Source organism: Candoia aspera, chromosome 1 (assembly GCF_035149785.1).
Source record: "Candoia aspera isolate rCanAsp1 chromosome 1, rCanAsp1.hap2, whole genome shotgun sequence".
NCBI lineage: Eukaryota > Metazoa > Chordata > Lepidosauria > Squamata > Boidae > Candoia > Candoia aspera.
The window spans coordinates 120,821,780-120,834,426 of record NC_086153.1 but is presented as its reverse complement, the minus strand read 5'-3'; the positions used below and the strand labels follow the sequence as shown (position 1 = coordinate 120,834,426).

General features: G+C 38.2%; 2 protein-coding genes across 6 annotated transcripts in view; one reads left to right on the top strand and one right to left on the bottom strand.

Annotated features, from left to right (window-relative positions):
* Positions 1-12,647, bottom strand: part of LOC134503995 (cytochrome c oxidase subunit 7A2, mitochondrial) — a 410,163-nt gene that overhangs the window by 218,816 nt on the left and 178,700 nt on the right. The gene's annotated exons all lie outside the window — the stretch shown is intronic.
* The window catches only part of SENP6 (SUMO specific peptidase 6), a 70,008-nt gene that overhangs the window by 41,269 nt on the left and 16,092 nt on the right, over positions 1-12,647 (top strand). For all 5 annotated transcript variants that reach the window (XR_010068613.1, XM_063312915.1, XM_063312903.1 and 2 more), the window contains 4 exons: positions 695-868; positions 3,172-3,205; positions 4,420-4,605; positions 10,293-10,519. Coding sequence is in view for 4 of the 5 variants with exons in the window: in XM_063312915.1 (XP_063168985.1) it covers positions 695-868; positions 3,172-3,205; positions 4,420-4,605; positions 10,293-10,519 (621 nt within the window). In the remaining variant the exon portion in view is untranslated. The remainder of the gene's footprint in view (positions 1-694; positions 869-3,171; positions 3,206-4,419; positions 4,606-10,292; positions 10,520-12,647) is intronic.

Here is a 12,647-nt window from a genome sequence, read left to right as displayed (position 1 = left end):
ACCCTAAAATATACAGCCTAGAGTGAAGTTACTGAGATGCATCTCCAATTATAGGCCTGTTATATCACTCTAGTCATTAAGAGAAATTGTGTTAGTGACATCACATTCTGAAGATTTTCACATGGGGGAGATCCAAGAAAAGGGACTTTGAGTCATTGCTTTTATCTCCTGGAGCAACTTTCTGTCTACTCCATAAAGTACTATGTTTCTGACATCTTATTGAAGATACACCTTTTTGCTTAGGGCTGTTTGTGATACAGGATGTTGCATGAACATCAGAAGTACATTACAGAAAAAGGTCCATATGACTTTATCAGTCACAGTTAATTCAAATAGCTTCCTTATGACTTTGGATTTATCCTGCTTTATCTTGTAATACTTAGTATTTATTAATGATGTAGAAATATCTTTAAATAAATTATGCATGTGATATGGAAGCAGTTAATTCAGATTCAAGCGAGGATGGTAATTGCATACAGATCTCGTTCAGAACTAGTGTACTAAGTGTGTCTCTTACATACTTTGAATATTTACACTATTCCCACAGATATTATGAAAGTTAAAAAAAAGTTTCACTTGCAAACATTTTGGCCAGTTTTCAGTAATTCTGAAGGAAAGCCCAGATATTTTAAATGCAAGTTATAATTAGTGAATGTTTCCATAAATGAAGGTGGTGATGTTAATTATTTTACAGTTTGGCAACATTGTATCCAATGCTCCTGTAAAACGTCGAAAAGTTCTCCCCCAAGAAACTGCGACTGATGTCATCATACCTTCGAAATATCAAAACTCTTATGAAAGTGTCATATTAAACTGTCGAAGTATAAGAATAGGAACTCTGCGAAGAATGGTGGTGGATCCTGTAATTGTAAGTAAAATAATAGATTTGTGTTTTGTCAGTATTGTTTTATAATAGTAGAGAATCTGAATGTATAATTAAAAAGAGAAATGAAATTAACATGGAACTTTGAGAATTTTAAGGAATAGGCAGATGCAATAGGACTATACTTTTTTTGTAGAGGTGTGCACAGAATGGAAAATGTGCTTTGTTCTGTGCATAGAGCAAACAGGTTGTCTCCCATACATTCTGTCACTATTCGGGGCCAGTCAGTTTTCAAATGGACCAAGATCCATAACTATTTGCCTGCTCTGGGTTCCATCTGTCCAGAATCTGTAACAGGTGCAAAAGTTCTAGACATAGCAAATACCAGGTTTTTGGATCTGCAGAGATCCAGGGGGAAGATTAGGTTGCAACAAAAAGTATAGAAAAAACTGCTGGCATCTTGTGATCTCTGGGAGAGAGGTATCTGGTTCTCTCTTACCTGGTTCTTTAAACATCAATTTCTTTAAGAATACGTATCTTTTTTCCCTTTTGGGCAATCTTGCATTGGCTGGTTTAAAAAAAAAAAGATTCGCAGTTTCTTCCAGAAAGTAGGAAAGAAAGAAAGCCACACCCATTTCTGTCTGGTTGCCATTTATCTAAATGTAAATTGCATTTATCATTAGTACTATACTGTAGTATATGCAACATGTTCATCTCTCGAGTAACATAACTCAGGAACTCCCCCAGTATGATTTATCAAAGTGACTGAGCAAGGGACTGGTTCAGAATGTGACCCAGGTGAGTTGATGTCCCAGAAACAGCACTCATTTCTTTCATTGTCTGTATCTGGAGAGTGAAGTGGGGGACTACCTATCAGTCCCATTCCAGTGGCAGGTTAGGGAAGTCCAATGCAGAATGGTTTGTTCATCACTGCTTCTTTTCTATATTGAGCAATAGGCAGATGAGGAAAAACTTTATCAATAGAATCCCAGATATGAAAGGAATCAAAGGTTTTTGTGAGGAAGGCAGGGTGAATTGAGTATTCACACTGTGTATTCACATTGACTATAAAATGAAATGTGAGTATTAATGTAATACAATGATGTATGGATACAAATAAAAGTAATTTCAAGTTCAGTTTTATGAAATTCACTGACTTTTCTCAAAATCCTAACTCTTTGTTCTGTTTCTTCAAACAAAATACAATATAATGGCTATTCAAATTTGTTCTATAATTTTCATTCCCAATATCAAAGCTGCAAATGATGACGATACATAATTTCTAGCAATATGATCTGTCTTGGAATGCATTGAATTCAGATGTATTTAAAAATATATATTGATTAAAGAATAAATTATTTTCTTATGGTTTTGAAGTTCTTTTCCTGAAACAAGGAAATGCCCATCTAAAAGTGTATTCTATGTATTTGATATCTATAACATGCATGTCTAGCAAATCAGTTGGTGGCATTCTGTTATTCTAGTTCGGATATATATGTAGATTTTGATCACATTGTAAAATTAGAGTTGCTTCTTACACCACAATTGGATTAAACACAAAAGGATTAGAAGATGAAATTGTCTGTTTATCAAATATTCAGATCCAGTTCCATTTGAACTCAGCAGCAGTTAATTCCATTCCATTAAAACAGTAAAAAAATGTTTCCATAGAAAGCTATCAGTTCTTACTCATTTAAAGAGCAAAAAAAATACTCTTTAGGGCCTGTTGAACTGGCAGTGTCCTCGCTATGGAGATGAAATAAATTTGAAGGAAGTGTTGTATATATTTTACAAGCCTGTGACTTATAATTACTTTTTTGTCAGAAATTATCACTATAGTTAACCATGTTCTTGAAAGGCCGTTAAAAGTGTTAATATTTTCTTAAACTTCCAAAAATCTGGAATCCTTCAGTCTGTGAAGAACTGTGGGTATATTGAGTTTGAACCATTACAAAAAAGATGATTACATTCTCATGGAAGAATGCTTATGTCCCAGATTCTGGGGAAAAAAAAGAATTAACTAAATTTGTCAACCTTTGAATTAGCTTTTCACTGAAGCAGAGGCAAGGCAGTACAATTCTGTAGGGTCTAGGTTTAATTCATTGTTTAACAAATTAATTATAATGTTGAACTTACATATATACAGGAGAGAGAGAGAATTAGACATAATTTAGGTTCTGTCCTTTTAGTTTAGTTGTTCTTTTTTTTAGGGTACTTTTGTTTGTTTTCTAGAGGGCTTTTCCCCGTTTTTTTACTAGGTACTTTAATATAGGGGTTTCCTTCTTTCCTTCCTGTATGGGTTGTAAAGAGAATGGTATACCTGTAGTAATATAAATTTTCTTTTCCAGTTTTGCTTAGACTATATTGAGATACGTTTGGAAGGTTAGTATTTTATTTTTCTTTTCCTGTTACAATTTTTCCACATATTCCTGTATGTGATAAATATAGTACCTGGTAATTACATACTTGTTTCTTTCTACATGATCATTCTAGTGGGATAAAGAACCAATATCAGATCGTTTGACATTTGTTGAATTGATTCTAAAAGTAATTTTAAGATGTCAGTATACTTTATTCAAGCAGGAATGTCTCCCTTACATATAACATAGCAAGGCAAATTCAAAGATTTGGAGTATTTTTTAAGGAAAAATGTTAATAGACCAATCAAAAACAATAAAAATGACTTCAGTAGGTACTAGCAATAACCTCCAATGTTTAATGTTCAAAGTACAGTACAAATATTTAGGTAGTGGTTAGTGGTTGGGGAATAGAAGGGAAGGGGAGAACGTGTTACAAAAAGGGTTTTTTTAAATAATATTTGAAAGTTATGTTTTATTAGTAGTTGCTAATTTCCTACTTTGCTTTTGTATCTTTATTCTTGCGTGATTTCACTTTAAATAATCTGTCAAAGCTTATCCAATTAAAAAAAGTTTTTAGAAAGTATATTTTTCTATTAGTGCATTTTGCCCAAAGCACCAAGAGCTGAAATGGCAGGATCAGAATGTAGAATATTTGGACAGCTAGTAACGTTACATGGTAAAGTTGTCCTGCTTTACTTAGCAGTAGCAGTGATACTAAGTAGTGAGAAGAGTGAAAGGATAATATATTTGAACTTGAAATTTCAAATTTAATGAGTGCAGCACTGAACATAAATGATCTTTCCTTTGAGGATATAAGGTGTCATTTCTGTGTGTTTGGTTGACATATCCCACAACATATCCCACAGGTCCTAGACAATATAGTCAGTGGTCAAGAGATTCTGCAAGCTGTAGTTCAAAACATCTGGAGGCATTAGGTTTTCTATCCCACATCATGTCAGTACCTTCCTTATAATAATTTACAAGGCTGTGCAGTGTCTTGTAGATACCCCTACATTCATATCCCTATGTTCAGGGATATGAATGTAGCATCTGTTTGCAACTCCTTAAAGCAAACCACTCCTTTTCCTTAGATCACATAGTACTTTTTATCTGTAGCACATTTGGTGGCTACAAATATGGTATTTTCCTTGGATATTAATGGTTTATTCTAATAACAGTTGCTATTATTTTGAACAACATTAATTAAATTTTGATCTCTTTTTTTTAATTTTCTAGAGTCAGAAAATGATACTAGGGATATTAATTTAAAAACTTCTGAACTTACAAAGTGTGAATGGTGTGGTGTACGCAAGTTGCCAGTAGTTTTCCTGCAGACTGTACCTGCTGCCTGCCAAAGTTTAAGATCACATCTAAAGATGAATAGGGAAAAAGATAATGTCTGGTATGACTGTAAAGGAGCAAGTAAGTAGATGTTTGTGGTTATCCTTTTTTAGAATTTTATTCTGGAAAAAAAGTGTTGAGAAGAATAGAATATGAGTAAACCTGATTAGTTTTCATACTATTTTCTGAAAATATATTTAAATAATATAGGGTTCATTGTGTTTTTGTGATTCATACATGTGGGTTATGTACTTATGCAGAGCCTTTTTAGAATTTTCTAGAGCCTATAAAATCCTTGGCAAAACCCCTCATATACACATATGCCATTACCACATTAGACATTATCATGGTGAATAACCTTGTTTTTTTACTATCACAGCAACAGCACATTTGGCCTCTGAGCTTTCAGTCTTCTAGAGTATTTCTCCTTTTTTCATTCATTTTGTTATTTTACTTTAATCCCATTTTTATCTTTTGAATGTTCCCATGTGAAGAGTTATGGAGTAGGTGTTAATTCCATCTGCCTTTTGATCTCAGTCTTAAGATCTTAAATGCTTCATTTTGCAAGTGCCAGACTGCAGAAGTAAACTTCTCTAATCAGTTGAACGTAACTGTTGTCTTTTCTGCCTTGGAGAAGATCTGGTAATAGACTCTTGTAGCCCCTGCCAAGCATTTATTAAACAATGCAGTTGTTCCATAGATCGGCCAGGTCTTCAGCAGTATTGCTGACATTATCTCTGACATTGAATTCTGGACTAACATACATTGTTTTGCAGATTCCCTAGTTCCATCTTAATAATGCTGTACCACTGCTCTTTCCTTTGTTTTATAGTGGGTAATACAAGTTTTTGTGGTTTAGCATTTGGTTTTGGCATGGCCTGTAGAATTTTTTTCTAAGTGTGTGGCATCTAAGTGGTAGCGGTATACCTTAGCCTCCAAGTATCAAGCTGTTTCTTTATCTGGATGATTGGCCATCCAGATAAAGAAACAGTTTGATACTTGGAGTTATGCCATCCAGTTATGCTATTCTGAGCTTTTTTACCACACCTCTCAGGTACTCTTAGGCCTCTGGGTGAGAAGTTTTCCCTTCTTTCTATACAGGTTATGCAGTTCATAGGAGCAGCAGTCAAGCTTTCAGTGAGGTTGAATGTTGGGCAGTTTGGAAGTTGCTCTGATACTTCAAGAGCTTCATTTGAAACCTTAATCTCCAGATTGTATTAGATAATGGACTGATTATCTGGTAGATAAATGGGATGGCTGAAGAACTTCACCTTAGCTTCTTGGAAAAACCATTCTAGAAGGAAACACTTGGGATTTTTCATATATGGAACTCTTCAGTCCTTTGCACTGTTAGGTTCATTGTGTTTTGGTGTTCCTTTGACCTTTGAAACTGTGGCTTTTACTCCGTAAGGATATACCACACAGCCCTCTCTTTCTTCAGTCCTTCAGTGGATGGTGCTTCCCTTTTTCTCAATCTGCAGATAAAGCACGAAGAGCCTAGAGTGTCTTTCTCCACTGGTATCTGTGCCACTTCCTGCCTTGTTCTCTCCATGTTGATTTCAAGGCTATGTCCATCGTTCCCTTTCATCTACTGTAATGGAAGCCAGCTCTTTTGAAAGCAGTGATATCATCTTGTTGAGAAATAGATTTATGTGCCTTATGTAGAGATTATCACTTCTTTATTTTACATACTGTAGAGATAAAGTAGTCTTTTGCCCAGGCATTCATTCATTCATTAATTCATTAATTCATTTATTTATTTATTATAAATCTATTCACTGCCCATCTCTCCCTTATGGGGGGACTCTGGGCGGTTTACAATAAAACAGGATTAAAATATAAAACTATTACGTTACAAAATACAATAAAAATATAAATATAATAAAATCTACATGGCAAAATCTACATGGGACGCGGTGGCGCTGCGGGTTAAACCGCTGAGCTGTCGATCGGAAGGTCGGCGGTTCGAAACCGCGCGGCGGGGTGAGCTCCCGTTGCTAGTCCCAGCTCCTGCACACCAAGCAGTTCGAAAACATGCAAATGTGAGTAGATTAATTGGTACCACTTCGGCGGGAAGGTAACGGCGTTCCGTGAGTCATGCTGGCCACATGACCCGGAAGTGTCTATGACAACGCCGGCTCTAAGGCTTAGAAACGGAGATGAGCACTGCCCCCTAGAGTCGGACACGACTGGACTTTACGTCAAGGGAAACCTTTACCTTTACCTTTTACATGGCAAAAAGATCTTAATCAGTCCTTGAGTGTGGTAGGCCTCTCAGAATCACTTCATGGCGCTAGCCATCCCCAGGTGTAATTATTCGCCCTCCCATTCCAAGCCTGCCTACAAAACCAGGTCTTTAATCTTTTGCGGGAGCCCAGGAATGAGGGGGCTTGTCTCACCTCTGGGGGAAGGATGTTCCAAAGGGAGAGAGCTACAGCAGAGAAGGCACGCTTCTGAGACCCCGCTAGATGGAATTCTTTTATAGATGGGGCCATAACATGCCCTTCCTGCATGACCGGATGGGGCAGGTCAATGTAATAGGGATGAGACGGTCCCTCAGATATCCTGGTCCCATGCCATGTAGGGCTTTAAAGGTGATAGCCAATACCTTGAATTCGACCTGGAAGCAAACTGGGACCCAGTGGAGCTCACGCAACAGAGGTGTTATGTGTGGAAATCTTGGAGCACCCAAGATTGTCCGTGCGGCCACATTCTGGACCAGCTGTAGCTTCTGGATATACTTCAAGGGTAGCCCCATGTAGAGCGCATTACAGTAATCTATATGGGAGATGACCAGGGCATGAGTGACTGTTTGGAGGGCCTCTCGGTCCAGGAAAGGGCGTAACTGGCGCACAACACGAAGTTGCGCAAAGGCCCTCCTGGCCACGACTGCCACCTGCTCTTCGAGCAGGAGTCATGAGTCCAACAGGACCCCCAAGTTATGCACCGGGTCTATCTGGGGCAGTACAACCCCATCCAGCACTAAAGATGACAAGTTCCTGGCACACGAGGTGCCATTAACCCACAGCCACTCCATCTTACTAGGGTTCAGTCGAAGCCTGTTGTTCCCCATCCAGGCCCCCACAGCCCCCAGACACTTGGAAAGGGTGGTCACAGCGTCAGTTACTTCAGCTGGGATGGAGATATACAATTGAGTATCATCAGCATACTGATGATACCTCATCCCATGGTGATGAATGATCTCACCCAGTGGTTTCATGTAGATGTTAAAAAGGAGAGGGGAGAGTACTGATCCCTGTGGCGCCCCACAAAGAAGGGGCTGTGGGGCCGATCTCCCCTATCAACACCAACTGGGATCAGCCCTGGAGGAAGGAGGTGAACCAGCGCAAGACTACACCGCCCACCCCCAACTCCCTGAGCCGCCTCAAAAGGATACCATGGTCGATGGTATCGAAAGCCACTGAGAGGTCAAGAAGAGCCAGGATGGATGCACTTCCTCCATTCCACTACCGCCAGAGATCATCCATAAGTGCAACCAATGCCGTTTCCGTCCCATAACTGGGCTTGAAACCTGACTGAAAGGGGTCTAGATAATCCGTTTCATCCAGGATCCTCTGGAGCTACAACGCCATCACTTTCTCAACCACTTTCCCCAAAAAGGGGAGGTGGGAGACTGGGCGAAAATTTTCCAGTATGCTGGGGTCCAGCGATGGTTTCTTGAGGGGGCGATGGTTGCTTTCTTCTAGTGTTTGTTTCCACATTCCATTTGCATCAGGCAAATAGGAAATTTGCCCCCCCCCCTTTTTTTTTGCAGTCCCTCAACACTGAAAGAAAAATTGCTCCAAAGATGTCCAAGAAGGCTTGCCTTCTGTTTGGAATGAATTCTCAAGCAGCCAGCATCTATTTTTGGCTCTCCGAGGCCCATCTGAAGGGTCTTTCCTTAAGATTTGTCTAAATGGATAGTGCAACCATAAAATTTTGTTATGAGCTAGCAAACAATGGTACCTCCCACTCTTTTGGGTTTGCCCTCATTCTATGGCTACAGCTTTCCTTTACAGAATCCTATCAGGACTATGCTGGGGTAGTATTCGGGCTTAGCCCTTAACTTTTATTCAGCACAAATGACTGGACCTCTCTCTGTAGACACACCCTTTGAAACAGCAGTCCTTTCTTTGGTCACCTAAAGAACCTTATAACTACCCTTCTCTGACTAAATAAGCTATTATCCATGAATGTATATCACAGAGTAATATAAGAATTGATTACTTATCTGTAACTGGGTGTTCTTTGGGTGGTCATATGTGAATTCACAACAAGCTCCAATCCCACTTGCTTTCAGATGACCGCAATGTACCTTTTTGGTTCCAATGTGTCAGCCTGTCATGAGTGCCGTTGAGCTGAAGACATCAGCGCAATGGCACACATGACAATAACAAGGAAACAGGGGAAGGGGCTCAAGATAAGCAGCCATCAACTTACAAAGACTAAAGAACAAGATACAAAGGCTAAGCGGATCGCGAGGCACACCCAAGCCGCTAGCGCAACGGAGATCGCCCAGCTGACAGCAATCACCGGAGGAATAGGGAAACCGATGATGGGCGATCCCGGAGCGCCAGCGGGGCCTCGCAACCCCTCACCTACCGGCAAGACAGCATGTTGGACAAAGAGGGGTGACGTAACCGCGAGTGAGGGGGCGCTGACCGGCGCGGGGTATTTAAACCCTGCACCGGCGCGCTCCTGTCACTCTCAGCTTTTTTCTACCACTGTATCTACACTACGAATAAACCAGAGCCTGCTTCAACGGAATCAGTGTCTGTGTGTTCCTCGGAGGTAGGCAGCGCATGACACAGCCTTAGGAACTTCACAGCCTCAGCATAACCCCACTCCTAGCCATGCATGAGAGAAACGGGAGGATTCCTGCCAAGAATTCTGTAAGCTCTAGAAAGTTCCATTTGGGCTCTTTGCAGGAACATAACCCATGTTTGTGAATTCTCACATTGCCAATAATAATTTAAATATTTAGGTTAAGAGTTACACATTAGCTACTATCCTGGCTACAAAACTTATATAAGGTTTATACATTCTTAGCAGAGGTTTTTCTTGAATAACAAAATAGTCTTAAGATATAAACTACTTTGGCAAGAGCATACTAAAGACAAACTGCTCAACTTAAAATGTAGCCTATGTGTTGAGTATGTGTTGTCTATGTACTGCACATAATACAAACAGCGATTCACTTTAGAAAGTAAAGTCTTATAGTGGCTAAAGTGTAGAAAAACAAGCAAAAATAGAAAACACTGAACTTTAAAATACAAAAAGAAAAATAGCTATTTTCTGAAGCATTTATGCATTGAGCATTCTGAAACTTACAGAAGTTAATTACATTTTCAGTGGAACAACAGTAAATTAAGAACTATAGTCTTTAAGAAAAAAATTCTCAGATTATTTTTCCTCCACCCGTAACTCAGTTCAGAGATACTTGAATGCAATACAGATGTGTTTGTGGGCATGTGTTATTACCCTTAACCTGCCATCTTTTGCTGAAATAATTAAATCAGCATCTGAATATTATTTTCAAAGCACAAAGACATATACAGTATATCAGTGATCTGTTCCACCATGTCCCTTCTTCATGTGGAAATTTCTTTAATATGGTGATGAAGGCCTCTTGTTTGTAACTGGCTATTTCTACACAATAAGCAATGTATAAACTTAAAAGAGAACTTTGATTGCAGTTTATGTTATAATTTTAAATTTATAATAAATTCATGGTCTTTTAACCTAACATTTCTTTTTTTTTTTCATAGATCCAGAAGAACAATACATCATTTTAATTTTTGAGACAGGTCTTGATCCTCATGCAAATGCAATATTTGAAAAAATAATAACTGAAATTGGTATCAGGAACAATATTTCTGACTTTTTTGTGAAAATTACTTTTGAAGAAGCAAATAGTCGGCTTGTGGCCTTTACAAAATCTTTTGAAGATACTTCTAGAGGAAGCAGTGCTCCTAAAGAAAGCAAGACAAAACATGTACTACTTTTTAAAAAATAATGTTATTTTATTACTAATATTGTCTGTTCTTCTAGCTAAAATATTTCATTAAAGAAAACATCAAACCATTTATGTTTTAGATTATGTTTAGATTGCAAAAATTTAAGATGTTTTATTGTGAAGACTAAGATTTTTATTGTAAAGATTTAAAAGCTAGAAAAAAGGTCTGAAAGAGCCAGTCTATCACAGGAGTAAAGTATTCATGTCTTAACTAGTTCCCTGGTTGCTTCTCCTCAATGTCTTCTGCTGGTACCAATAATATCCTAGTAGTAGAGGATTGTTTTTCCTGTCTGGTTTCTGTTTGGGTCTGTGCATTTGCATGTTTTGAATTTCTCAAGAATTCTTTTTACCTAGGGATCAGGTTGTTTCTCTTACTGTTTTTTGTATTGTTTGGTTTTTGATGTGATGCATTTTTTTCCTATGTGCGTTCCTGTGTGGGGGTGAAGTTGTGTTCATGCAGGTTATGATGGCAGTGTTCATCTTTCTGTTTACACATTTTATCTATATTTTTATTCGCTGGCTTTGTTTTGGTGGTTATTTTTGTGCGCTATATATTGTGCTTATGAGCCTGTCCTAGTTTGTGTTTTATGAAAAGTGTTATTTGTAGAGTTTTGAGGGCAGTGGTTTTGTGTATTTTGTTTAAGGTTTTGTGCTATGTTTGTGAAGCCAGGTAGTCTGTTTGGCATTTGGAAGTAGATCTCCCAGTTCTGCCTTATACTTGAGGAGGAACTGCTAGGAGGAATGAACAGTTTGGGAGGGAAAAGAAGAAAGCACAGTTTAACCTGAGTAGTGGTTCTGTTGATGGCTGCTGTTGTGAATTGATGGGAGGTTTGCTGTGTCACATAAACCAAGAATGAGCCAGGATTTAGGGTTCAGGCATAATAATTGTGGTTTACACATTGCACCAAGTCAAAATCAACTACACTATGGCTTAGCATTTGGTGAGAATCAACCATTGTGGCTTAATCAACAAGCCAGGTTTAAAAGCCATGGTTTAGCAATATTAGTCAATGATACATTTGAGTGAAAATAAACCTGGATTGGTAAGTAGACCTTAAGCTGTGGCTCAAATTAGTAACTACATTTCCATGATACACTAAACTGGCTTGGCATACTTTGTTATCCAAACCTTGATCAGGACTAGATTATGATAAAGGTGGAGTGCTTTCTACAATCTGTAATGATGTCTAACCCAGATAGGGAATTAAAAAATAGGCTACTCCATCTTCTGGGTTCCAGGCATAATGCTGGTGGCAGGACTGGCTCTTGCAACAATATCTTAGCTATTGTGGCCTTGTTTACTCCCTCACTCCATGAAGAAAGACTCAGCTTTTTCCGATCTCAGAAAATACTGTTAAGGACAATGGTGTCCATTACAAATCATAATGACATTAAAAGTGACGTATGGTGACAGCACCATGTACATCCTGCAATTACATACTTGATTCACGATGTGTAATTTTATAACTTCCATATGAAGTCGCATGTTAAGAGACATAAAGATCTAGGGCTGGTGAGAAACCTCACTTTTCCCTACTCAGCATTTAGCAGTTCTGATATTAGTTGAGCCCTGATGTACTCTGTTTATTCTTGCTTTAAAACAACAACAAAAATAAAAACAGGAATTGTTAGCCAGCCATGATATAGATAGCTGAGATAAAAGTTGAGAGGTTATACAAATGTCATCTGTTTGTTACTAAAAATTAAAACAGTTGGCTGTCTCAATAGGTGGAACTATCTACCTGCTAATCTGGTTAGAGCTTAGAATTCCAGGGTGGCTGTCTAGATTGGGAAGTTTTAAAAGAAATACAGGTTCAGATGTCCAAACAAATAATCTTGGCTTAGTATTCTTCCTGAGCCAGTTATAGTCAATATGCTGTTCTAACTAAAGAATTCTGCTCTTTTTTCTACAATCTTGCTATTTAGTTTCTTTAGTTGGCTAGTTTGAATGGAACATTCTAGATTTTATAAATCATTATTTAAATCAAACTCTGAAATGGAGAACTTGAATTTACACTTAATTCTCTTAACAGGAAATTAAGTGAGTATCCAATAGCGATTTACAATTCAGTTCCAAAATGCAGAAGAGGGTTTTGTTAGAGTAGAT